This window comes from Drosophila guanche, unplaced genomic scaffold, assembly GCF_900245975.1.
Source record: "Drosophila guanche unplaced genomic scaffold, DGUA_6, whole genome shotgun sequence".
In the NCBI taxonomy this organism is placed as follows: domain Eukaryota; kingdom Metazoa; phylum Arthropoda; class Insecta; order Diptera; family Drosophilidae; genus Drosophila; species Drosophila guanche.
Window position 1 is genome coordinate 1,352,094 of NW_022995750.1, and position 27,034 is coordinate 1,379,127.

Here is a 27,034-nt window from a genome sequence, read left to right on the forward strand (position 1 = left end):
GAGAAGTTGACAGCTCTGAATGCCAACAAATTGTTGAATTTATTTGCAAACAATGTTTTGAGTGGCGATAGCGGCTGTGCCGCACTTGTGGCACCCACATAGATGAATCGAGTGCCACCCCACTATTTGAGGGGGAGAACTACCCCATGGTCATTATAATTGAAAACATCACTATGTCCTATGTAAGTTGTCGAAACTAAATTTTCGTTTTTTGAGTGATGGCAACATCCTGTTTATCCTGTATCCTTGCCATTTAGTTGGAGAAGGAACATGATATGCCAGAGCTCATATGCCAATGTTGCAAGCGGGACCTCGAGAGGTTCCTGGAATTTCGTACAAAGTTCATGGCCAACAATGAGTTTCTGCAGTAAAAAAGGAACGCACTCCAACTACAGGAATTTGACAGCGCCAATGACCTGGTCGCTGCCGTTAATATCGAGGATAAAGAGATAGCTACCAAGCCACAGGTTGCCGAGGATAATGAGACGTACGATGAGCCGCTGCTCGCAGTTAAACAAGAAGAGAATACACTGGAAATCGTAACTGTTGGTGGGGGTAAAGATAAGGAGCCGTCGCTCACCTCCATTAATGTCGAGGACAACACGATGGACAATGATGCCGAAGAGCCGCTGCTCACCGCCATTAATGCCGAGGACAACACAATGGACAACGATGCTGTGGCATCGCTGCTCGCCGCCGTTAATATAGATAAGGAAATTGACGACAATGTCGAATATAAAGCGATGGACGATTATGCTGTGGAGTATTCGGTCAGCCCCGATTAAGTCATAGAAAACCATGTGGGTGTCTCGTTCCACCCGATAAAGGCGAAGAAGGAAAGGATGAGGACGGTAATAAGAACCTCGTGGTGGAAACACAATCCTCGAATCCCACTATCAAAAGAAAACCCAAAAGGAATCCCAGACAACGGAAGAAGAGTAACAAAACTTGGATCTGTCACATTTGCGAGGGCGAGTTCAAGTGCTCGACGTACTTTAAATTGCACATTATGCGTCATTCGGGCAAGAAGCAAATCGAGTGCGACATTTGCCATGCTACTACACGAAGAACGAAATGCGACGTCACAGGATCCTGCATACGTGTGCACGACCCTATGCCTGCCGCTTTTGCGGCAAAACTTTTCGCGGCTACAGCAGCAAGGCTGTGCACGAGAGGTACATGGAACTCCAACTGTTTGTATGTGCATACTAATCTTGTTTATTTCTTCAGGAATCATACCAACGAGCGTCCTTTTTCGTGCAAAATACTGTGACGAGACGTTCAGATCCAGCGCCACACGTCGCATGCACGAAAGTATTGCCATATTTGCTGAGGCAGCAAATTGCTTTAATTTAATGTACGTAGTTTAAGCGATTTATGTTGCAGCTGCGAGCCGTGCGATCAGTCGTTTCTGATTGTTGCTCCTCCCACTTGACGCTTCACAAGAGAAGCAAGCTCGACAAACGCCAAGTGGCTGGCACCATGGACGACTAACGGGCTGAGCGACACAAACGTGGGCTAAGCTTTTCGTTGCGCATCTGGGTGAATGGCGCTTTGCTTTTTCGTCAAGTCCATGAAACGGCTTGATTTGATTTGGGGAATTTTATTATTTGCCAATGTTCTCGTTATAATTTAAGTATTTTACATTCAATATGAAGATGTTTTGCAGAACATGTTCGCGGCAGATACACAATGCTGCAGCGAGAAACGTTTTCGAGGTCTCCAGAAACGGTCTGCTGGGAAAAATCGAAACATTAACTGGCCTGCTCGTGAGTATAAAATCAAATTCAAATTGTAATTGAAATTTCCTCTTTGTTTTAATTAAATAGCTAAGAAATGATGAGAAATTGCCACAACTCCTGTGTCAAAAATGCGAGCAGGATCTAGAGGCTGCCTTTGACTTCCGTAGAGTTTGCATTGAAGTGCAGCAACGGCTGGAGCTTGAGATGGACTCTCAAAGTAATATGGTAAGCGATTCTGAGCTAGGACCAGAGGAATATGTTGTAGAGATAGCGTCCATTCGCCATAAATATGAGATACAACAGGAGAGTGAAAGCGATCTAAGTAACCTAGGAGACGAGGACATTGAAGAGACAGCTTTTATTGTCCAAGAAGATGCCAATAATAACATGGATGCCGATAAACATTCGTGCAACTTGTGTGGCCTTCAATTTGCTAGCAGAATCGAGCTCAGGACGCACCTGTACCAGCTACATGATGTTGTGCCCGCTGGCAGGAAGTAAATTAAGTTGCCCAAACTCTACACACAACCCTTTCTAATGTCGATTCCTTCCAGCTTTGATTGCAGCCATTGCGGGAAAAGTTTTCCCATTGCCTCTCGACTAACCAAACACCTCCGTTGCATTGGTGCCGAATTAACGCATGAATGCCCAAAGTGCGGTGCAAAGTTTCACAGCCAAGTGCTGCTGGACAACCACACGGGTCGTCACCACAAACCACCCAAGGAGAGACATGTCTGTCATTTATGCGGAAAATCGCTGGCCACGCGTTTCAGTCTGAAGTGTCACCTGGTGCGCCATGCCGGCACCAGACCACACAAGTGCCAGCAATGTAGTGCAGCGTATTCAACGGCTGCGGAGCTCCGTTCCCACGAAAGAAAGCACACGGCAGTGCGTCCCTATTCCTGTCGGTATAACTGCGGGAAAGATTTTCAATACTGCAGCGCCCGCAGCATACACGAGAGGTGAGCAATAGCACCATTCTGAGATCCTCATGTATAAATAACTTCCCTACACAGAACTCACATGGATGAGAGCCAGCGTCCATTCCGTTGCGAGTACTGCATCAAGTCCTTCGTGACCAGGGGAGACTGCAGGTCCCATCAAATACAACACACAATGAGCCGCGAACACAGGTACCGTCTACCACATCATGAGTGCTTCAATAAATCTATAATCTTGCTTATCTTTCAGCTGTAACATCTGCAGGTTAGGATTCAAGCTTAGGAAACATTTTAAGGCCCATCTAAAATCGATGACCCACAAGACCCTAGAAGCGCGTGACAAAGCTTTAAAACGATATGCATTAGGCCCACTTTCTGTTGTTGAATCCAAATGAAAGTTAAAATGAAAAACGGGCCGGGTCTCCCGAGGAGCCTAGGACATGCCGCCTTCTGTTTGATGGAAAGAAGTTTTACGTTCACAACGCGGTGGTAAATCAGGCCAATCTTTTTGTCTTTTAATGTTATATAAACAAAAAAAACGTTCAATACTCGTGTAGAGATCCCAAAATTGTATCTTTTCTCTTGTTAAATCAACAGCGAGGGACTTTTACTTTTGCATACATTCTATTTTGTTTTATTTAATCATATTATATCATGCGAGAGGTATTCATATTTTCGTCTGTCGCCTGTGGAGCGACAGGGTGTTCGTGTTCGTTTTGACTGTCGTACAATTAAACAAACATTATCACAATCTTACGCAGGTATACAAGACATTTAGCTAGTTACATTTATCGGGGACAACGTGCACCAGGAGACGCAGCAAAGGCTACTGGCCTCCCGATGGAGAGCCATCGTCAATCGGTCAGAGTGAATCTTATGATGATGCAATAAATAGAGTTACAAATCGCTTAGGAATAGGATAAGGTGCTGGCCAAGGGTTTTAGTTGTCCACAGATGTTTGAAGGGTTTTTGGAGTGCCCGCACAATCAGAAAGGTTCTTTAGTTAGTCAGTGGCTTGGAACTAAAATGAGAAATCAAAATAACGTAGGGGTGTGAGAAACACAAAAACGGTGGGGATGATGAAAGAAGTGTGTGGGGTTTGTGTGTCAGCGACTTACAAAATACATCAACTAAAACTACATTTACGATTAACTAAGTGGGTGGAGGCTAGCATTACTTTTCCTTGGGTTCCTTCTCGAACAGGTACTCCTTGGCCATTGTGTACGCAAGTCCCGCTGTCAGACATCCCACGACGGTGCCTTGGGCCGCCACACGGAGCTGCATCAGGAATACGCTGGTGCTCATGGTGCCACGATGCTTGTACTTGTAGGCTCCAATCAGTCCCGCCGCCACGAATCCCGCAATGCCTGTAAATGAGTGGTTAAAAATGCGTTTATCCGATTAGAAATGTTCCATTACGGATCTGATTTTGTTGCTACCCACTGCCCACTACCTAGAATCTGGTGACTAGACGTTAGCGTCTGCTGATAAATGCCAGACGGCCACACACACACACAATGATGCGATTTCTAGCACGCGCCAAGGTTCAGCTGGCGCATCAACGTCACTGATGTGCTAATAGTGCCATTTCCCGTTGTATTTCGAGGAGTTTCTATTGCATTTCCGAATTTCATACCAGCCATAACTGTTGCATCATGCGCTTTCCAGACGAGCAGCGAAACATTAACAGTTATGTCACTACCCAACGGGGGAGGAGATCTGCCCAGATCTGCTGCTCTGCGCCTGCTAACAACGCACAAATTACATGGTCAAGGTCAAGACGCATCTATATAATTCGGTTGCACGCACTACATTTATATCAGCCTGCGTGCGCGAAAAGTTTCCACCTGACGTCACGGATTTTCGGGTTTACTCACCCACTAACATAAACGGCGATTCCTTGGCCTTCCTGGACAATTTGTTCGACTGCTCAGCATCATCCTCGACGAAAAAGGATTTGGAGCTCATGTTGAACGCAGGTATTAATTTATTAAGCAAAAAATTCAAAGGTACAGAGATTCCACGTTCGGAACGGTCAAGCGAAAAATCGGAAACATCTGAAACGCAATCGAACCTCAAAAGTTATACGCTTTGCGGTATATTTTGATATCGAAATTAAGTTGATAGTGGATATCGGTATATAATGGTATATTCTGCGGTATATTTATAAGGAATGACATAAGAAGCATTAGGGTCGCAGGGGAACTAGCTATCAACGTTGCTTTTCCATTAACCGCAGTTTTATTTAAGAATTTTTCGAAAAATTGACAAGTGTCCTCCACGAACACACACACACTCTTTCCCAGTAGAGACGAAGCGACGTCGCAGCGATGACGGGTATAATTTCCATAATAACGAGGCGGCTGCCAAACAGTGTCCAAACCATTGGCCTGCGCGCCGTGCGGAGTCATGAAGTAAGTGTAGGAGGGTCAACGATGCGGGGGAGTTGCAGGCGATTCCTGGCAAGGGGCGCGGCTATGTGGAGACCGAGCTGCAGGCAGCGCGTCTGCTCGTCACTGCCGTTGCTGCTGAGACCGGGCTAGACCAGGGGCAGTTCTCCCAATGCGATTATGTAATTGTGTGTGTGTGTGTGCGTGCGCCGCTGAAAAAATGGCAAAAATGTTTGCCCAGCCCGGTTGACACGGGTCTGGGCCCACAGCTGACACGACACACGTGACGTACTCTGAGTGACGTCGACGCGCCGCATTGCTCCTGGTTGTGCAATCATTGATTTTAGACTTTTCCTCCACAGCTGAAGCGCTGCCTACGCCAGTATTCCCGACTAGTTGCCGTGTCTGTGGCCAAGCAGCAGCAACTCCTCAACCAAGATGCCAATCTGCGCTGCCAGGAAGTCCCCAGGTGAGTGCCAATAAGCAAGAATCTGCTTCGGCTTGCCATGTCAACTGAAACTAATTTCGTCACTGTCTAGGGCCATTACATGGCAGGGCTTCCACACCACCTCGCAGCTGTGGCAAGAGACGTCGGTGAAGGTGCCACCATTCGCCGACTCCATCGCCGAGGGAGACATCAAGTAAGTCGCGAGCAGCTTCAGGTCATTGACGTGGATCGAGCAACAGGTTACTTAGTCAGAAACGGGAGACCTGTTGGTCTGCCGCTGATGATATGAGATTAAAGCAAGTCTTAGCCCAACAAATGCCAACCACAAGTTCTCACTCGCCACAGGTTCACCTGCAAGGTGGGCGACTCGTTCGCCGCGGACGAGGCGGTCATGGAGATTGAAACCGACAAGACGACGGTGCCAGTGCCAGCACCGTTTGCCGGTCAAGTCACCGACATTCTGGTCAAGGACGGGGACACTGTCAAGCCCGGACAGGAACTGTTTAAGATGAAGCCGGGTGCAGCGCCTGCCAAGACGGCGGGTGCCGCCGCACCAGCACCAGCTCCTGCTGCCCCTAAGCCAGCTCCAGCTGCTGCTGCTCCCAAGCCAGCTGCGGCGGCACCAGCTGCCAAGGCGCCACCACCACCCCCACCAGCTGCTCGTCCGCCACCACCACCACCAGCGGCTCGACCCCCACCAGCTGCTCCTCGTGCTGCCGCGCCGCCTCCAGCTGCGCTCGCCCAGGTGAAACTGCCGCCTGCAGATGGAACCCGCCAGATCCTGGGCACCCGTTCCGAGCAGCGCGTCAAGATGAATCGCATGCGGCAGAAGATTGCGGCTCGCTTGAAGGATGCCCAGAACACCACAGCTATGCTGACCACCTTTAACGAGATCGACATGAGGTAAAAAGTTCAAGCTAAGTACAGCTCATTTCCTGCCACTCGGAATTAATGCCTTCCTTTGCAGCTACGCCATGAATTTCCGGAAACAGAATCTGGATGCATTCGTGAAAAAGTATGGCATTAAGCTGGGCTTTATGTCCATCTTCTCGAAGGCCAGTGCCTATGCGCTCCAGGATCAGCCAGTGGTGAACGCTGTCATCGATGGCACGGTAAACAGGCCCAAGCCCCGCCCCCCCATAGATGCTTTCTTATCAGTCCGTGACGTAGCCTTATCTCGGCCACTTGGTTGTATTCTTTATTTATGCAACTTCCCGTGGCTACGATAAGGCCCTACGTCAGCGCAATATTTTACCTTTCAATTGAAAAATTTCACTCTCTCTTTTAGGACATGGTGTACCGTGATTATGTGGATATCTCGGTGGCTGTGGCTACTCCCCGTGGCTTGATGGTTCCCGTCATACGCAACGTGGAGAGCATGAACTATGCCGACATTGAGATTACCTTGGCCGGTTTGGCTGACAAAGCTAAGCGCGATGCCATCACCGTGGAGGACATGGACGGCGGCACCTTCACCATCAGCAACGGAGGAGTGTTTGGCTCCCTCATGGGCACGCCCATCATTAATCCACCTCAAAGTGCTATTCTCGGCATGCACGGCATCTTCGAGCGTCCCATTGCCGTCAAAGGAGAGGTAAGTTTTGCAGTTGCAGTACAAATTGCTGATGGATTGCTAATGCATTTCTAATGCAGGTCAAAATTCGTCCCATGATGTACGTGGCGCTGACCTACGATCACCGGATTATCGATGGTCGCGAGGCCGTGCTGTTCCTGCGCAAGATAAAGGCTGCCGTTGAGAACCCAGCGATCATTGTCGCCGGCTTGTAGAGTGCAATGATGTCAAGTGCGCGTCCACGCTCATTCGTTGATATTAGTCGTCTCCTCAATATGAAGCTCCCCTTTCGGTTATTTATTATCTTATTTTCGCCAAGGTCACAAAACGATTTAAAATGCATTCGATACGCACCAATTAGTCGAAATAAAACATTGAAAAGTGAATTTGTTTGCTAAGTACACGCCGCCGCTGTTTGCTTATCCTTCCTCTCCGTACTCTCTTGCACTCGCACTTTGTCCCCAAAAGAACATTTGATGTTTAACCAAAATGCAATGCAATGCAATAATGTAATTTAATAAAAGCGATCACGAATATCGACCAACCTCAACAATCACAAGCAAATCGTTTGACTCGTAGAAGGTAGTGGAACTTTCTTTTAACTTATGGAAGGGTAGAATGAGAGCTCCGCTCCCTCTGTTGTATTATATGGACTTTGTCCTATGATTTATTCATATTACACATATCATCGTATTCATGATTTATGAGTGAAAAAATAATAATTCCATTTGGCAGTGACATTTACAGGGACACAAGTAAAAAGTCAACGATTTCTAATGACGAAAGCTAGAGATTTTGTATTTTTGATTTATTTATTTATTTTGTCCAATATGTTTTGCAGTCATAGAAAAGGTTGGTTTTGAATGAGATGAATCATCAAAGAAAGTGTTCTATAATTGTAGATATATGTATGCCATAAATGTTTGAAAAGTGAAAACAAAAATTGCCAGAGACATTGCCAGTGACACAAGTAAGATTGTGTCAACGATGTCTAAGGAAGAAATCGAGAGAATGAGTTTTTATAAATTTATTTATTTAGTCAAATATGTTTTCGGCTTTGTAGTCATAGAAAATGTAGTTATGCCCGGTACTCAAAGAGTAAATAGGGTATATTGTATTTGTGTGGAATAACGGTTGTATGTAACTCACGGAAGGAAGCGTTTCCGACCCCATAAAGTATATATATTCTTGATCAGCATCAATAGCCGAGTCGATGGAGCAATGTCAGTCTGTCCGTCCGTCCGTCTTGTTTGTCGGCTAGTTCTCAGAGACTATAAGAGCTAGAGCCACCAAATTTTGGCTCCAGGCTGCTGTATGCTCCCCCTTCCTCCCCCGCAAAAGGTCGAAAACCTCCCAAACCTACAATTTTGACGATAAAAGAAAACGTAGCAAAATTCCGTAGGGAATGGCCATATCTATCAGATCACCAAATTGGGATCCGATTATATCATTATCATAGCCAGAATGAAGAAATTAATTTGCAGTGGTTAAACCCACCCTGTCCCGCAGATTTTGTTGTTCTTTTTACATTCTCTCATTCACACTCTGCTTCTGCTTCACTCGGCCTCTGCCTCTGCCCTCCCCCTGACGCTGCCTCTGCCGACTTTTAACCAACCTCGCCCGCAGCTTATATTTGTTTTTTTTTGGGTGAGGGCGCTGCCTCTGCCTCTGCCGCGAGTCTGCAGTGTGTGGGTCTAGGGAAGGGCGGCGAGCTAAAGGAGCGTGTTGGTGTGAGAAGTGTTGTAGATGTAGATGACAGTTGAAGAAAAAATTTAAAATTTGACAAAACACCGCTAAGGTGCAGATGTAGTACTGAGTGCCGGGTATAAAAGTTGTGACGCGTAAGAAGCGTCTCACACGTCCCCTCTTGTTTTTGAATGGGCAGAATCATGAATGAAAGAGTTCTATAATTTTAGGTAAAGGTATGGTATGACCCTCACTGCCGGATATCCACGTCAATGCTGAATGGTAGATTTGCAGAATTCCAGGTGTGATCCCATCCATTGCTTTGCAATATTTAGATTGTTTAGCTGACCATGTAATGCTTCTTCCAGAATGGTATACTGAAAAGTCTATTTGCTTCTAGGAACTGTGTAGAAAACGAAATAAAATTCTTGAAGGTTTGGTTTTGTTTTGTTATTTGAGCAAATTGGCTTGTACAATTTTATTGATTTTTGTTTTAGTTTTGTGTTTTTTGTACGTAGTATTTTTAACTAATTTTACGAATATGTCTAATGGTAGCGATGTGTTTTGTGTGTGATTTTTGTTTGGTTTCAAAATAATATTTTTATACAAAATGAAGGAATTTCTTTCAAAACTTGATTAAACTTTTTGGGCCACATGAATTATTCGAATATTTAAATTTACTTAAAGAGAAACAATTTATGTATGTGTGAATGCATGTATGTGGTTTTGTCATAGATCTTTCAAAGATGGGGATTAACACAGTTTTGATTTTGGTTTGCTTTTTGCTTTTGCTTTTTGTCTTCCAGAATGCTTTTGCTTATCACAATTTATGGTGTCGAAAGAAGAACTGAAATTATAACTGAAATCTGAAGCTGTACGAAGATAATGATAGTAGCGAGAATATCGAAATAAATTATACAATATGTAAAACTATACGTGTGTGTGTGTATATGTGTCTTGGGGTGTGTTTGTGTGTACATGAATGTTTATATAAAAATCACATAAAAAATGCCACAATCGTTTCGTCTAAAACAAGAACTGACATTTTAGGCAAAAGGATTGGCATTATCTACATTTAGTTTTTGTTTGTTTTTGTTTTGGGGCCCTTTTCGATACTTTTTGCATTTTAATTTGTAGCTTAACTAAGGGGATACAGAGTGTAGTTACATTGTACGATTCACGCTTATTATATGTTGCTTATATCTGATTATTTATTTTTTTAGGGTCTAGAATGGCCTAAGTTTATGCGTTTCTGAATCAAATTTCTGATCACATTTGTGTTGTCAGCTGCCCAAAGGGTATTCATTTTTCATTTAGAATATATGTGGGGTGGGGTGTGGGGCCAGTAATGGGGAGGTCTGTGGTGAAAGTAATGGGTGGGTCATGGGTCAGTCAGTCCTGCACTTGGTTTCTGTTCCGTTGCAAGTGCAGCACTCTTAAGACTAAGCAATTACACTAGGTATCCCCACCTTGTGTCCGAAATGTTTTTTATCTTTCTCTCTATGTTGTTTTTTCTCTAAATCTGTTTTGTGTTGCTTTGCTCTCTAACTATCTCTATCTATCTGTCTCTCTTTCTATATATTCACTATGTATATCTCCTGTTTATATATCTTTCTCTGTCTTGGATCTCTTATAGATCGTGAGTCTGGAATGGGGGTCGGTTTTTTATATATGATTTTCAATAGAACTATTGTACAAGATTCCATTTGCTACTTTTTGTGGTTGCTTCTCGCGTCTGCTGCGCGTCTCAATGATGTTGCAAATTTCCAAATTGCCCGAAACGTGCATTTTCCTGGCCAAATATGGAATGTCTACTTTCGATTTTCCTGGTCCCTGCATAACTAAATTTCTCGGCTAGTTAGTCGCCGTATCATAAGGGGTTTCTTTCGGTACGTTTTGGTTATTATGGGGGGACGGGTAGGGTTTGCTCACTGCTGCTAAATGTTCGGTTTGGCTTCGGCTTGGATGTTGTTTTTTGGGTGCTTTTTTTTCTCTTTCTGCTGCTGTTAGTACAAGTCGGAAATGTGTAATTTCATAAGACGGTTTTTGCATTTTCTTGTTGCTTTGCTGCCAAGTCTCTAGGTGGTGGAGTTGGTGGTGCGTGTGTGTGTTTCGTCATCGTGTGGCGATTGAGTGGATTGGTGGGTTGGGTGGCGTCGGCTGCCGCTTGGCCTGGCAACTTTCGCCATGAATTTATAAATCAAAATGTGCTCTGCTCTGCTGCTGTCTAGTGGCCATTGAGTGCTTGCTGCTGAAGTTTGGGGCTGTATCTGGGAAAGGGATTGTCAGGATTGGTGTCTCTTCGGGGTCTGCTTTGCTCTTGCTGCTGTTGCTCTGGTCTGTTGCTGTTGCTCTTGCTGGTGCTGGTGGCTCCCCTGCCCAGCCATATTTTATTTATTGATGGCAATTATGCCTCGACCTCGACTATTGCCAGTAGTTTATATAAATTTGAAGTTTTGTTTGATGTGCTTTCAACTGCATGATGCTGATGTCGATGCTGATGCTGATGCTGATGCTGGTGGAGTTTTTCTGAATGTTACAGATGATGATGGTTCGAACTTTTGCCAAAGAAACCTCTCGCCTGACCACAATTTGAAAGGTCTGAACGGTAGCTGGGGTGTGTTTGGGTGTGTGTCTGGAGTAGGGCGGGGGTTTCTGCTTTTTCTGCCGTGTGCGTGTGACACTCGTCTCGAAATATTACTTAAAGTTCAGAAACTGGAAGTTGTGCTGGTTGTGCCTTCATTTTGTTTGCGATGCTGATTTTGATTCGAATTGAATTTGGGTTAAGTTTTGATAGTTTTCATAGCTCTGAACGGCTCGGAATGGTTTTCATCTTTGTGATATTTGTATGGCGGCCTTCGAGCGAAAGTAATGCTCTTGAGGCGGCCTGTCCCTGGAGGCCATCAAAGTGGTCATCGGTCGAATCTTGGGCTAACTGCGGTGGGTGTGCTTGGGGTTTTATAGTTTATGAAATTTTGTTTATGCCTCTTTATGCTCAACTGTTCCTTTTTATGGACCAGCTTTAACCCCATCTGCGCCTTCATCAAGGCAAAAAGTTCTTTGAAATCGCGTGTTCTTTGTCTTTGTCTCTTGGTCTGGATTCGGATTCTGTTCTGATTCGGATACCGATTCTGGTTTGTGTTTTTGTGGATTTTTGGTCGCTGCGGAGAGCTGCGGAATTGTTTTGTTTCGCTGTGATTTATCTACCGAGTCGAGTGGCGGCCTCTCTCGAGCTCTCGGGCCGCCATTTGTAAGATTTTGGGCCAGAAAGTTGGCCAGCATTTTGCCAGCCAGTCAGCCTCCCCCTGTCCTGCCCTCGTCCTGTTTTGGTGGCCTGTCCCTGTCGCGTCTTTTGCTTGCCAGCGCGCGGGTTCCTTTTTGCTTTTGCTCCTGACATTTTGTCGCATTAAAACTTCCGCAATTTCTTGTAATTTATAATGCTGCCTTTTTGGAATTTTGCTGGAATTTCTTTCTTCTTTTTTCGGTTTTCGCTTTTCGTGTTTTGTTTTTTGGCTTTGCTTTTTGTTTTCAGAACTGTCCACGGGCGTACTTAATCATCGTAATGTGGCCATAATTATGCACCGAAGGATTCCTTGCGAATGTCGCGACATTTGTTTTCTTTTTGATAATTTTTTGGTAATTTTTGGCAATTTTCAATTGGATTTCTTTTTGTGTGTGTTGGCTGGTTTGGAGCTCGGGTTTTGAATTTTGGATTTTCTCGATTTTGTTTTTCTCGTTTTGGTTTTCTTTTGGTCAGCCATCAGCATCGATCTATAGTATTTTTCTTTTCGCTTTTCTTTTGTTGATTCTTTAGTTTTGGATATTTTATTTTGTGTCTTGAGCTAATAGTCGGTTTACCTGCTCTAAGTGTTTTTGGGAAAGCTTTAAATTTAATTTGGATTTTGAATTTTGTGGCCGGTCAGTGGTGCAATTTTGATGGAATTGTGTTTTAATTTTGTTGGAATTTTGGTTTTCGATTTTCGGATTTTGATGTTTGCCAGAGAGGAGCCGAAAGTTGAAAGTTTGAATTTTGGATTTCTAGTGTTTCAGTTTCTAAAATTAAATAATTTTGATAAATAAATGTTAATACGAATGTCGAGACAGTAAAAATTCGTCGTGCTTCTTCTATATACTATTTTTAAATGTTTTACTCTTCGGAAGTTGCCTATTTACTTTTGGATTGAGGAGATTTCCATTTGAGATAAGATGGGTTTGGTTTTCGATATGAAAGATTGGAATTTTGTGACACTTCTATAAATAGTTTTTGATGTTTGAGATATTTACTTTTGAATGTAATAAACTTCAGAGAATAAATAATATAATTTGAGTGAGAATTGTGTTTTGAAACCTCAACATATAAAATTTTATCAGAATTGGATGGACGATTCGAATTTTGTGACTTTTTTATAAATAGTTTTTGATGTTTTAGATATTGACTTTTGAGTTTAATAAACTTCACAGAATAAACAATATAATTTGAATGAGAATTGTTTTTTTAAACCTAAACTTTTAAAATTTTCTCAGAATTAGATTAATAAAAACTGTAATATTTGTAATATTTTAAACGAAGTTGTGGAATTTACCGAAAGCATTAAAGCCCAAAGTTTTAAAAGGATTACATTTAAAAAAAAAATGTATTTGAAAAGCATTAAATCACTCTTGATTCTCTATTCGGAATGGTTCTAAACTGTTTTTTGTTTGAAAGGAATTTAAAAATGTTTTCTAGAATGATGATTTTTATGTTATTTTTGTTTTTGTTTAAAATAAAGCTTTTGTCGAACAAATATTTATGGTTTTGTTTCTAAAGTTGGCAAATTATTTTTTTCTTTGAATTATGATTTTGCTCATTGGTAAAGTTTCATTATTAATTTTACGTGATTAATGTGTGATTGCGCCGTGCTTTTTGATTCAAGAAGTTGGTTAAAAATTAATTTATACTTTTTTAAAGGCAAGCAAAAAATGTTTTTCATGATAGCCATACATTCAATTTAAGTTTGAGCAAAGAGGAATTTCGTTGAAGCATGTTTTGGAGGTTAAAGATAAATAAGATATTTCAGTAGGTCATAATGTATGTTTCAAATAAGGCGATAAGTTATTGTCTTGAATGTTAATTTATGTCTTTACATTTTTAAAGCTTTCTAATTGATTACGCTGAAGAGTTTTTATAAGTGATGTCTTATTTCGAATTAAGGAGATATTTTTTAAAGTTTTATCAGAAGGAATATGAGAATATAGTTTCGAAGTATGCTTTGTTCTGATGGTAAGTCGAATGGAATACTTTTAAGTGAAAGCCAGTTTGGAATTTCATTCGAATTTTCCATACATTTCAGCGTTTGGCATTCTGTTGATGCACGAAGGGGAACTCTATTTGATGGCCAATATCCATTAAATTCTTATAATTTGAAGTCTAATGGAGAATTTTGAAGATTTTGGTCAGAAAACTTGATTTTGTTGATTTTGTTAAGTTTGATATTGGTTTTGATTATAAATTTAGCCTAATTTTGATTATCTTTTATGTGTTTTTTTTTTTAATAATATATGGTTTGTTTTTCATAATTTTTGGTGGTAAATTTTAATTGTTTTTCTTGTTGTTTGCTTTATGTTGCTCAGAATTTATCCAATTAATTTTTATAGTTTGGTTTCCTATTTTTAAGGTAAATTCGGATTTTCTTGATGTTTAACTTTGCATCTGACTATTCTTTCTCTTGTGTTCTGCAGGTCTGATTAATGGAATTCTAATTTTAAATGTTATTTTCAACTGCGAAAAATATATCTAATTAAATTTGCCAAATGGAATATTTAGTCTGATTTGGAAATGTTCCATGAATTTCTCAAAATTGCTGAAAGTATGAACTTTTTGTAACGTTTGGGAACTTTCGTTTGAAATGTAAGAATTTATAATTCGATTTTTTTTAGAATTGAAATCCTTGGTTTTGGGGTTTTTAACTTATTGAAATTGTTTTTGAACTTTGCTAGTTTGTTTTTCTCAATAGGTTTTTTTGATACTCTGTCAGATTTTGAATTTGTTCGAAGATGTTTTTACTATATAGATTACATGGTGAACTTTTCTTTCAAAGAATAAATAACAGGGAAGTAAGGCTCTTGAATTTGTGGGAAGAATATGTTGCTTTATATCTGATTTTTTTGGCTTTTCCTTCATCTGAGGGAGCTTTTAAATCTGAGTTTGGTTGTTTAAAATTGTATCTTTGATTTTGATCTGACAAGAATAAATAATTAACGATGATTTTTAATCATATTTTTTCTGATTTTGAAATCTAAAGTGAAAGGAATTTGGTTATGATTTTCAGTTTAGTCTTTGTGGGGGTAATAACTTTGAATTAGGAATTTAATATATCACGTGGGTAAATTTCACTAGCCTAATCGTTTAGATTTCACCTTTCCCATATGATTTATTTCTTGCCTGTCTTGATTTTGGGTCAAATTCTAAGGGGCTGTGTCAATGGCCAAGAGACATTTTGGGTTAACTGGTGGTTGGATTGGAGTTCAAAGATGGTTCGTTGACTTCTATATGGTTTCGTTGTGGATTCGATTTGCTGTGCAAATTTCCATCAACATTTCTTGCGCATTAAATATTTCTTTGGAATTTTCATAAAACTTTTTTGGATTAAAAAATATCGCAACGCCTTTGCTTTTCTTGATGAAAATATCAACGAAATATTGAAAGCGCCAAGAAATGTGTGAATAAAACTTGAATTCGGATTTCTTTCGGGTTTTCATTTTCTGACTTTTTCTTTTTGGGTCCTGTGGCTATTTGTTTCTTTTCTTCTTGGGAATCGTAGAAGCAGCTTCCTTTGCAGCCATTTTATTACCAAAGGGGTGTGAGTGTGTATCAGTGTTTGAGTGTGTGTGTGGGGGGTTATAAGTGTGTTTGTGGTGTGTGTGTTGAGCGCACCCCTGCTGGTGTATGTGTGCTAAATTGTTTGTGTGTTGTGTGTGTGTGTGTGTGAAGGACCAAAGAGGTGGTTGATTTGTGTGTGCCTGGAAGCTCTGGGGCATTCGAAACGGTCTTTTTCTTTGAGTTTGTTTTCTTGTTGGGTTAAAGGTTTGTGGGTTAAACTAAGGATTTGTAAGGACGAAACGCGAATTTTGAATTTTACATTTGATTCGATTTGCGTTTTCGACACAAAATGATAAACTATTGCATAGTGTGTGTGGATTTTTGGTTGTGGCAGGGGCGGGACTTTTGCTCAACGATTCTTTGATTTTGGTTCGATTCGATAGGTTTAGGGTTTGGGGGTATAGTGCTCTGGGGCTCTGGAAATGAAGCCTTCTGCGATGCCGTAGAAGAAGAGTTCTCTTCGGGATTTTGACTTTCGGATTGATTTTGAAATTTGCGATTTTGTTCTGGCTGTTTCTGCTGCTTTTTCTACCTCTCTGCTGCATGTTTGCCTCACTCAAGAGGCATTTCAATTTAATGAATTTGGAATTTTCTTCTCACTTTTATATTTGGATTTGGATTGAGGGTTTCTCCCCCCTGGATTTTTGGTACCATTTTGGAGTCCTGAACTTTGGCTCTTCCTCGAACCTGTGACAGAAGTTTAGGGTCTAAACAAAAGTCGAAACATACTTGCGATGAAATGTAATGTGCCGCCATCAGATATGTGCTGTTCTCTGAAGTTGAGCTCTCTCTTTCTCCCTCTCTTTCTGTCTCTCTTTGTGGCTTGAGATTGTATGCGTGAGTGCTGCTTAGGGGGTGTGCGCCTGTGTGTGAATTCGCCGCAGGAGCGCCTGCTTGGGGTGGTTGTGTATGTGTGAGTGTCCTTCCTGTCGAGGGGTGCATGGGGCAGCAGCATTCACTGCCCCTGCTGCTTAGATATTCAGCTAAATATCTAGATACTCGTCGTATCTGTGTGTGTGTGGCAACGGGGTAGAAAACTTGTTCCCCTTAGAAAGGGGAGCGCTGCCTTAGATAAAGACGTCGCTGCCTCTGCCTCTGTTGCTGCCTCTGCTGCTGCTTCAGTCGCTGCCTGTCGCTGCCTTTTACCTCCTTATGTCGCCCTCAGATGCTCGATCCTCGTCTTGGAGTGCCGGCTCTCGATGTCATCATCATCGGCGATACAGCAATGGCGCCTTCTGCATTTGCCCCGAGCTTTCCTTGTGTTTGCGATTTGGGGTTTCTGTGCGTTTCTGGATGCTTGAATTTTGGTTTCCTTCCTTGCAGTTTCTGCCTGGACTCTGAGTGATTTGCTGGCCTCGATTGCTGCTTGGGGCACAATGCTCCTCCTCTTGGGGCGGAGGTGGCTGTACTGCTGTTGGCTGAGGCGTATGGGCGTGGCAGTGTCTGAAGATGCTTACAGTTTGCTGGCTTAGAGTTGATTTTAAGTTGAATTTTGCATTGAATTTCGTTGAAGATTTGAATTTTGTGGCGGTTCTGGTGGCGATGTGACACCACTTGGTGGCTTAATTTCGTGGCGTATCGGTGGATAATCGGTGGAAGAATGGGTGGCGGCCAATGGTCATTGCAGTAGAGAATGATGAGCAGTAAACACTTGAGAATTTTGTTGAGTTTCATAACAATTTTCTCGTTTGGGATGGAGATTTGGATTGGAGTTGTCTTGAGGTTACAGCCCGATCCATAATTGTGGCCTTCTCACTCTGCTGCTGTTTTCCTGTTTGCTGCTTCGGCTTGGGGATCCTATTGTTTTGGTGGGAAAGAATTTAGAGAGGAAAGAGTGTAAGGAATGAGTTGAAAGGAATTTCTTATATCTATTTATAGCTTTCTTTTATGATCTTTTCTTACCTGTAAGATATAAAAACGTTATTATTATCACTCTTCACACTGTTGATTTTTGTATGAACTTTTTCTCTATATTTTGTTTCCAATGTATTTCCAGGGTTTGTATCGATTTTTAAGACTTTCTTTTTGATTTTGTAAACTGTTTTTTGTGAATTTTGTGTTCGATTTTGTAGAATATTTAAATTGAATTTTTGCGTATTTTCGTAACTGATTTTTGTTTAGTTTTGTCTTTGATTTATGATGATTTTTGTTTTAGTTTTTGTTATAGTTTTAGTTTTGTTTTATACTTTAACCATATTCTCACGAAAATATTGTTCGTTTTTCTTGGAGTTTTGGATGAGTATTGTCTTTTTGGGTGTTTTTTTTTTAAGTGTAATAAAAATTAATCTGACTTTCGGTTCTGTGTTAGTTGTGAATATTTTTGATTGGCAACTTTTCGACTGAATTTTGGTTGATGTTTTCGGTGTGTGCTTTGAAGGATGTGTGCGGCTTGCAAACAGCCTTCCTAGCGCCGCCTGGACATGGCGGTAGTTCCAGGGAATCCGAGTGGTCCTCCTGGTCCTGCGATGCTGCTACTGTTGCTCCTGCTGCTGCTGCTGGTGATCCTCAGCGTTTGAAGATTGAAATGAAACTGATTGAATCTCCGCAGCAGCCGTGGCTTATATACTCAGCATCGCAGGCAAATTCCAGGCAGATCGGGCGATCGTAATCGCAGGATGCGAAAGCTTTGTCCATTGTCTGCCCCTCTGCCCGGATGTGGACAAAGGCGAAGTCCGTCCAGTCCCCTTGGGCAACAAAGGAGAGCGCTGGCAGGCAGGCCGGAGGCAGGAGACCCTCGAAAAACCCGTTACGCAAGTTTATTATAGAAAAATTCATGCCCAAAAGATTGGAAAAACGAATTGCCATTGTCGGATCGGGTGGTGGTTCGGTTGGTTTCTGTGGGGTGGGGTTGGATCGGATCGCAGCATCAGGCAGCATCCGATGCACACCTGGCGGCGTCGGGTCCACGGTCCAGGGCTGAAATGCGAAAAAGCTGCAGCCGCCGGAGTGTCGGTTCAGAGAACTGGTTTTCAAGCGACTGAGCCTAATCTTGGGGTGATCGCCGGGCAGATCGCCTGGCAACATCCTTGAATATCCTTGACCATTTGAACTGCAATTGTCTGGCTTCTGATGGGAAAAAGTCCTCATATGAACTTGTTTTTCCACAAGCCGTGGCATCGCTCCCGAATCGCATTCAATCGAAACAAGTTTCTGCAGAGTCGAGCGGAATTTGTCGTTCATTAAATTTATGGCCTGCACAGGTCGGCGAAAAGGACATGTGAAGGACGTTTATAACCCAGTTACTCCATGTAACCAATGCTCCACCTCATCCCCGCCCCACACGATGCATCAATCTCCGCTCCAAATGCTCCACAAATTCCGTCGCCCGCTTGTGGGTCAAACCTTTCTCTTCGCTCCGCCCCAGACGTCAGTCGGCGGCAAACGTTCCTTCCGTCTCCGTTACTTTCCTTTTTTTTCGCATCTTTTCGCATTTTGCAGTTTCATTTTGGATGCCATCTTTCAACAATTCGAGGCATAGCAACAAGTTAAGGGTTGCGCTGCGGCTGCGGCTGCGGATACTTTTTTTCCTCCGAATTCAAAATTCAAATTGCTGTTAGCCCTTGTTTGGCCCAGGGGTTGGGCCCTGGTCATTGGGTTAGAGGTGAGGTCACGACATCTGTGTGTGTGTGAGAGTATTCCGAAATGGGACACTCTCATGAGTAATGACAAAAGGAGTGGAGAGCGGAGGGAGGAGTGCAGGCTCTCTATTGTGAATGAGCATACGCCCTGCGTACTAATGGAATGCAGAAATAAATGCAGAAAATTCATCACTTTTCTTGATTTCATAACCTTTTTAATTTGTCTTAATCTGATCATCGTGGAAGGCTTAGTGCGAGGAAGAGAAAAGCATCGTAAGTTGCATCGCTAGTTTAGCACTTGAAGCTTTCTTCAAGTTGAAGCTTTCCACTCAAGCTGTGAAAGCTTATGTGAGAGATTACAGCAACAACGATCAGTGCTCATATGGTAACTGCAGGTGGAAGAAAATATCAAAGCTCAAAAATCAATGTACTCGATGCGTTGAGCCACGTTTTTGTGTTGCAGATCAAGAAGTGCAGGATTTATTGGAATTTAATTCGGGTGTGTCAAAAGTGAAAGTGAAGTGAATTGAAGTGGAATGTTCAAAGAAAAAGTACCAAAAGTGATGTGAGAACCCAAAAAAGTGATCAAGTGCAGAGCATAATTGAGAAATGGAATGACAAAAGAATTGAAAGCATTTCTAATAACCAGCAAAAGTTAAAGCCCCTATGCAGTGCTTTTTTTTTGTGTGTGCAAAGACAATAATGCTTTCAATCATATCCATAATATGAGCGGAGAGGCAGCAAATTAAATATAACGGCACCAAGTCATAAGTGATAGTGAGAGTGAAAGTGACAGCGACAGCGACACTGAGGGTGTTCGTGAGTGGCTGTGAGTGAGTGCTATTCATCGTCCATAAAGGTACCAAAAGTTACCAAATAAATAAATAAATATTGTTTTTATCTTGTCTATTTTGTTTTACGCTCTATTTAATATTTATAATCGTTTGCTACATTATGGGTTTCCTGTCTTATGCTCTTAAATGTAATCTGTATATGTAGATATAAATGCAGTTAAAATTTGGTAAAAAATCATGTAAAAGAAAGTACCGGTAGGGAGAGTAGAAGAAGAATAAGGGAAGGAAGGAAGGAAGAAGAATGGGAGGCCCGACGACGACTCGACGTAAAGAAAATTTACATATTTCTGTTAATTTTGCATTGAAGTTGGGTTCATAACGAAGAGGAAACACTTGAAATTTGCATACATTTTCCTCACTCACACAAATTCATACGCACACACACACAACCACACACACAGGCGAGTGGGGTGGAATGGGTTGGGGGAAGGACTTCTATATATGCAAATTTGTGTGCCGTAAAGTTTTCATATAAAATACAAGTAAAAACAGAGAAAGAGAGAAATGGATTTGGGGAATGCCAAGGATTGAGGAGGTGTGGTGGGGTGTTGGGATCTGCCAAGGGTCTGCCTGCTAAAGACAACAGGCGCAAGAAGGACAACCAGCTGCCAGGATACACACTAACACAATCACACCGTCCGAAAAGGGGGGCCTACACAAAAGGAGGCTCTTGCAAAGGCGCACGAAGGATTGTGCGTGCCATCAGCCTTATCCTCTTGCCAAAGTGTCCAAAGTCCAGTGTCCTTTTGTCCGGTGTGTGTCTGTGCCTGAAAAGTCAGCAAAAGATACACATACACACATGCACACACATACACCCATGCATACAATATATACGGCCACTCACACAGATACCCGAAAATAAATTCAACAAAAGCCTTTTCCAGAGCATAGGCTCCCGCCCAGAATGGAGTCCAGGGCCTTCAAGAATGGGGGGCATTGGGTGTTGGAGTGCAGGGGCAGGGCTGGAGGGAGTGCTGCGGCCTTTTGTTTGGATCAAAAAGACGCCTAAAAATACTCGCACAAGTTGCTATCTCTCGACCCTCATTTTTGGTTGGTCAAATGCTTCTTTTTTTCATCCTTTTATATCCTTATCCATGTTGTTGTCCTGTGCCTTTCGCCCACATTTATGTTACCATAATTTGACTTGAGGAAAAAGCAGAGTGAAACGAGAGTTGAATGGAGAAGCAGCCTGCTGCTGTAGGCGCCAGATATTGCACTGACGATTGTATACGCTGGATCCACTTGGAGTGTAGCCTTAGGGATGCAGAAGGAGAGAAGGTTAAGGGCAAGGACCTTAGAAATTAGTAAATGAGTTGTGCGATATATAGAGAGATCTTAGAACTATCAATCCAGACAATAAATTGATGGATATTCGAAATTGTTTCTTCAATGTGAAATAATTTGGTTGGTTATCCCTTGATCGAGGCGCTGGGCCGATGAACTTTCTGTGCATGGAAGAGTATGAGAACAAGGACACTCATTAAACCCACACATAGACACACATTGACACACACACACACACACACATGGCACATTGGTGAATGGGGAGCCGACACTTGCTAACCGAATTTCCTGCTGTAGTTTTTCGGCCATGATGGGTTCATTTTTCAGGCAACATCCACACACGTACACACACGTATGCGGGATGGCAACCACTTATGAAGCGAAAGTTGGCATGCGCACGCACACAGACAGATGCACAGATATATACACAGATACACGCTAGGATGCCAGAGGATGCCAAAGGATGGCCAGAGTGTGTGTGCGTGTAACTGTATTTGTGTGGCGTTCTTTTGCGGATTTTGCAGTCAACTTGGAAGCCAAAAATAGGCAAAAACTACAACTACAAGGAAGGACTATGACTACGAGCACCAGAATATGAGGCAGAATATGGCTAATGTGCGATGGAGCCCACCCAGTGGGGTGTGGGGCAAAAGTGTATGTGTGTGGAGGGGGGTGTGCATAATGTGTGATTGTGTGGAAATTTTTGGGCAGTTTCATTTTCGGTCATATTTATTAGTTGTTGGCCAAAAGCACAGACACATTTTCACAGAGGCAGAGAGACAGGCAGGGACAGAGACAGAGAGAGAGAGACAGAGAGAGATAGAGAGAGAGTCATCAAAACAGGACAACAAGAAACGGAAACATTTTTTGTACTTTGTATTCACCCTCATCACGGGGCAAGTTTAAATGATGTTGCCTCCTGTTACCTCCCGCTGCTGCTGCTGCTGCCTCTTGCTATGTGGCAACTACATATCTCCTGCTGGATGTCCTGCACACTCTGGACCCTCAAGGATATTCTGCACCAAGAAAACTAAACAGCAAATGGGTGTGGGAGTGGTTGTGGGCTGGGGGACTCGAACTCTGCTTCTCCCATTTCCTGGTCAGTCGAAAAACACTTTTGGGAGATCTCAACTATCAGGATAACTATGCAGAAGGATTCCTGGTGTCCTGTGCTGGTGCTGGTGCTGGTGTGTGTCGTGGCTGCCAAATGTAATCAATTTTTATGCCATTATTGATGCTTCGCATGGCAATTTCAGTCACTCCCCACTCCCCACTCCCATCAGAAGTGGTCCTTCAGCACAGAGATCCTGTTCTTATTTACGACAACAAATTGATGTGGAAATTAATTGGAAATTTTTGGATTATTTATCCGTTTCAGGCTGACTACAACGACGACAGGCATCCGGCCTCCTTCCGTCTGTGCGTCTGTCCGTCTTTCCGACTGGCGTGGGGACAACGACTCGGGACTCCTTTAGTCGGCATCCTTTAAATGGGGGCGTGGCAAATCTGTGGTTGGGCGCCTACCTCCTGCTGTAACTCGGAGGTGGAGGTGAAGGAGGCTGAACTTGATTAAAGCCCCGATTTAGGTTCGTTTTTCGCTCTCTCTCTCTCTCTCTCGCTCTTTGGGTTTACTTGAAAATTTTCCCCATTAGATGTTTACTGTGTCTGTATGTGTGTGTGCGTGTGTCCTTTTTCGTCCTCTGCCAGCTCCGTTCTCCGTTTCGTTTGTGTTACCCATTTTTGTTGTATTTTTTATCATTAACCAAAACGAAAATCCTTTTGTTTCAAGTTGTGAACCCTTTAGATATGTGTCTCTGTTGCTATTGCTATTTCTGTGTCTCTGCTTCTGTGTCCTGCGTGTCCTCGGAGAGTGTTCTATCCCTTTACATGTGTATGTGTGTGGCACATTTGTTTCCTTTTATAATTATGTCAGCTGCAAGTACGAGGATTCCTTCTACAAAAGAGTTTATCCCATGCCACATAGAGAGACAAACACATAAAGATACAAGTGTCTAATGTGTGCCCTGGCACGAGTATCTGTATCTGTAAATGTATCTTGGGTTTCTTATTGTATCTGCGTATCTGGTTTATGAGTGTTCCATTCGATGGAGGTTTAAGGTAAATATTTAAAAAATTTTAAATAAAGTGAATCCCTAATTGAAAAATATTCAAGCTAACCTTTCAGATTTCTACACAGTTTTGAAGGATTCTTTTATCTTTTATGTATGTATCTTATATTTTTATTATCATATTTTAAGAGCAGTGTAAGGAATCTGTAACTGTAGATTAAACCCATAAGTATGCCTTTTTTGCCTCGAACTAAGTTTAAACACATATTGTCCTTCCTTCCCTTTCCTCTGATGGATTCTTGGATTTTAATTTGGCAGCCATAAAGACGTGCCACCATTTGCCAACATCACGACATCTGCAGCCCACACACACGCACATACAGAGCCGCTCGCATAAGTCTATTAAGGATACGTAGAAGGATTCTTATCAGATGCTTTAATCCCTGCGTACCCGCACACACACACACTCACATGAGGTAGGACGTGAATTCCATTAGCATAAAAATGACATAAATAAGAAGCACACGCTTATAGACGGACGCAAAGGACTGCTCTCCCTCCGCCTTCTACAGTCCCGGGGGTTGGTAAATGCTGGCATTCCAAAATGGCGCCGTTTTCTTATTAGAATAAGGGTGGAGCAGGGGGGGGGGAAGGAGGAGGAAGCATCATCAGACCAGCAGCCAGCATCTTCCTGTCGATTTCTAGGGGTGAGTTCTCTCGTTCTCGTCCTGCGGCAGTCGAAACCAGTTCTCGAATTCCACACCCCTCGGACTATGCCACGCCTTTCGTTTTCTTGTGCTGCTGCGGCTACGGGGCCACTTGTGTGTGTACTTGTATGGGTGTGTACTGTACCTCTCGATTGTGTTGCAGAGGCCAAAGTTTCAGAGGCGGCGCTGCGGAAAAGGCAGAAGCCCAAGATGATGTGCTCTAATTGATGTCGCCACGGATGTGCCCTCGGCCTCCGCTCCAAAAGGATTCTGGCATTTGAATATTGATTTTCACTCACAGCAAAAGAATGTGTGTGTGTGTGTGTGTGTGTGTGTGGCGGGGGAGTGGCAGGAGGAAGGAGACAGAAGGCAGGAGGCTGAAGGCTGTTCATTAATTAAGCTGACTTTGACGAGGGGAAAGTTTCTCTGGCTCTCGTTTTCTCATTCTCCCAGCCTCAGAAATAGTTTTCGATGCTCTGGCGATGGCGAATGTTCTTGGCGCTATAAAAGGGGGTGGACGCAGAAACGGGATGGGCATGGGGAAATTGGAATGAAGGCCGTAATGCGTGCGGTCGTGCAGCAACATCAAAAGTGGAACATGAAAAGCACTCGGCCATGGAGTATGAAGCAGTAATACGAAATATCCTACAGGACACCCCCACTCTGCCCAACATCTCAGAGCACTTTCCACTTAAACGGAGCGGCAGGACACAAGAACTTGGAGTGGAAATGGTGCATCAGGAGGAAGAGCAGGAGTACACGACTCTGAGGAGAAGTCTTCTTGCAATAAATCATAAGCAAAAGAGTCGCAAAAAAACCACTCGACAAAATGTTTTGTACATGGAATGTATTTAGGAATAGAAGCCATGCACCAGAGTCCACTCTTGCTGCTCCTCCACCGCTTCTCTCTGGTCTCTCTGGCGTACATCTGCCTTCCCTTTTTGGTTTTACTCGCACTCTTCTGCTTGGGGCCAAAACTTCTTGGAATTTGCTGCAGCAAATAGTTGGTGCCTTGTCCTCCTGCACAGCAGCCTTTCTCCTGTACGTCTCTCATTCTGTCTCTTGTGCTCTCTCACACTCTCGAATATTTATAAATGAAAATTCCAACAAGAACATTTTCTATTAAATTTTGTCTTCTTCTTGCCCCGAGCCGCCTGCCTGCTGCCTGCTGCTCCTCAATCCTCGGCACGAGAAAGTTTTCTTGCCAAGGCCCACCACTCGATGGCCCCGGAGTCTGAGGCAGAGTTTGGGATTCGAGTGTGTGGGGTTCGGGGTTGGGATTGGGATTGGGATGGGGTTGGGAGGTTTTTATTGGGTGCCAGGCCGAAAGTGTTTTCGTTTTATTTCATTACATTATATATGTGTACATAAATGGATATGTACATACGATTCATGGCCATATACTACAGATATGTGCAAACACTTTTATGTGTAGGTTCTTTTTGCTGAGCAAACTTTTTGCTTTTGGCAAAAGTTTCTTTCGTTCAAGGATTGTGGCAGCCTGGAGATGGAGATGCTGCATGGAGAATGGGGGTATGCCAATGGAGGGTGGTGCATCTCCCATTACTTTATTCAGAGGCAAAGTAAAAGTTCTTAGCTTGACCCCCCGAAACTGGTTCCTGGCCTGTCCCTGCCTCCTCCTGCCTCCGACTGCTTTATGGCCATTTACCAAATGTGGCAACTACTTTTTCTCAAGTACCACTGCGGGACATTAAATCCTGCTACGTGCCTCGTGCCACTGCCACTGCTGGACGCTGGCTGGCTGCTGCTGGAGGTATTATCCCATGACTGAAAGTTTGAATAGTTCTTCTACAACTACCAGCAATGAAAGTGGGGGGAATGGGGAGTTTGAAAGTGGTTTGGGGATAGGAGGGAAAATATATAGATTGTTGCTGGCTTGCAGCAGACTTTTTCGAGTTGTGTGGAACTCTTTTTTTTTAATTTTCCTTGTGACTTGTGCTATATATTTTTGGTAATTTATTCCGATTACGATTTCAACCAATAAAAGAGGAAACTCATTTTTGTGTACTCACTCACGTCGCTTCTTGGAGTTGCAGGCTGAAACTTTGGCTGCCCTAAAGATGCTCTTTCCCACACGAAGATGATTCCACAACTGGACAGGACACAGCCAGCAGCATCCGTTCCCAGAGCCATTTCAGAGCCTGAGAGGCGCCTGCCCTGAATCAAAACCCGACTGTCCGGTTGCCAGCGAAAAAGAGTTGAAAAGTTGCCCAAAAAATGTGTGAGAAAATCTGTGCCAGATTGACCTCTGACCGGACGATCCTAGAAGATGCGAGAGATTCTGAGATGCGAAAAGGGGTGGTAAATGCAGTCCAAAAGATGCTGTTAAGACAAGGATATAGCAGGATCTCTCAAGGATCTACTGATGCATATAATAGTGTAGATTTCTGGGAGATTTTATGATTCGAAAAAGTGAAGGATGCCCCTGCCCCACTGCCCCAACACCATGCACCACAATCCCACATTGCCGCAAGCCTCTAGCTGCCTCTGCTTGGAAATTTATCAAATTGGGGGTTGGATTCCTACGCAAACTCAAGGCAAGGCGCCAGTCGACAGATGGGGTGGTGGGAGGCTGCTGTAGTGGGTGGAAGGGTAGGCTTGTGGCAGGCGATAAGTTTTTATGTCTTGAGAGCTGATGGTGTAGAAAAGTTTTGTGTGTTTCTGCTGAAACTAAACACAGAATCCCAGCCACCCTCTATTCAGCTTTTTTGGGGGTTGTTGCCGCACACAGAGAAGCAGGAAGAATGGCGGCAGCACAACTTGTATGCGGGTGTGTGTGTGTGTGTGTGTGTGTGTGAGTGTGTGAGTGGCTTTTAATGAAAGAGTGTGTGTACACTGCCTTGAAGGAGCCAAAGGAAGGAACAGAACATCCTTCGCAGGAC

The 27,034-nt window shown here is 43.1% G+C and overlaps 3 protein-coding genes and 1 long non-coding RNA gene across 9 annotated transcripts; 2 read left to right on the plus strand and 2 right to left on the minus strand.

The window, feature by feature from the left end:
• Positions 1–6: 6 nt before the first annotated feature.
• Positions 7–3,303, plus strand: LOC117585960 (transcription factor Ouib). 4 transcript variants are annotated; one of them, XM_034275767.1, is made up of 9 exons: positions 17–182; positions 258–1,175; positions 1,231–1,357; positions 1,670–1,769; positions 1,830–1,967; positions 2,046–2,239; positions 2,297–2,704; positions 2,759–2,875; positions 2,934–3,303. In XM_034275767.1, the coding sequence occupies exons 2-9, from the start codon at positions 1,010–1,012 to the stop codon at positions 3,076–3,078; spliced, it is 1,395 nt and encodes a 464-aa protein (XP_034131658.1). In that variant the 5' UTR covers positions 17–182; positions 258–1,009; the 3' UTR covers positions 3,079–3,303. The 4 variants fall into 4 exon arrangements, with proteins under 4 accessions (XP_034131660.1, XP_034131657.1, XP_034131658.1 ...); XM_034275766.1 differs by having other exon boundaries at positions 16–182; positions 1,830–2,239; XM_034275769.1 differs by lacking the exons at positions 2,046–2,239; positions 2,759–2,875; positions 2,934–3,303 and having other exon boundaries at positions 7–182; positions 2,297–2,362.
• LOC117585963 (HIG1 domain family member 1A, mitochondrial) lies at positions 3,289–4,737 on the minus strand. 2 transcript variants are annotated; one of them, XR_004573960.1, is made up of 3 exons: positions 4,561–4,737; positions 3,802–4,050; positions 3,289–3,704 (listed from the first exon to the last, which is right to left on the minus strand). XR_004573960.1 is itself a non-coding variant. In XM_034275772.1 (3 exons), the coding sequence occupies exons 1-3, from the start codon at positions 4,649–4,651 to the stop codon at positions 3,683–3,685; spliced, it is 303 nt and encodes a 100-aa protein (XP_034131663.1). In that variant the 5' UTR covers positions 4,652–4,736; the 3' UTR covers positions 3,656–3,682. The 2 variants fall into 2 exon arrangements, 1 of the variants encoding a protein (XP_034131663.1); XM_034275772.1 differs by having other exon boundaries at positions 3,656–3,704; positions 3,861–4,050; positions 4,561–4,736.
• Positions 4,738–4,867: 130 nt separating this feature from the next.
• On the plus strand, positions 4,868–7,653 carry LOC117585961 (dihydrolipoyllysine-residue succinyltransferase component of 2-oxoglutarate dehydrogenase complex, mitochondrial). The gene is made up of 7 exons (XM_034275770.1): positions 4,868–5,097; positions 5,436–5,542; positions 5,613–5,714; positions 5,867–6,424; positions 6,489–6,633; positions 6,810–7,115; positions 7,175–7,653. Exons 1-7 carry the CDS (start codon positions 5,014–5,016, stop codon positions 7,307–7,309), a joined length of 1,437 nt encoding a protein of 478 aa, XP_034131661.1. The 5' UTR covers positions 4,868–5,013; the 3' UTR covers positions 7,310–7,653.
• A 3,109-nt stretch (positions 7,654–10,762) lies between these two features.
• On the minus strand, positions 10,763–17,625 carry LOC117586305. 2 transcript variants are annotated; one of them, XR_004573988.1, is made up of 3 exons: positions 17,542–17,625; positions 16,369–17,436; positions 10,763–12,833 (listed from the first exon to the last, which is right to left on the minus strand). It is a non-coding gene; the product is annotated as an uncharacterized LOC117586305 (long non-coding RNA). The 2 variants fall into 2 exon arrangements; XR_004573987.1 differs by lacking the exon at positions 10,763–12,833 and having other exon boundaries at positions 15,818–17,436.
• Between the last annotated feature and the right edge of the window lie 9,409 nt (positions 17,626–27,034).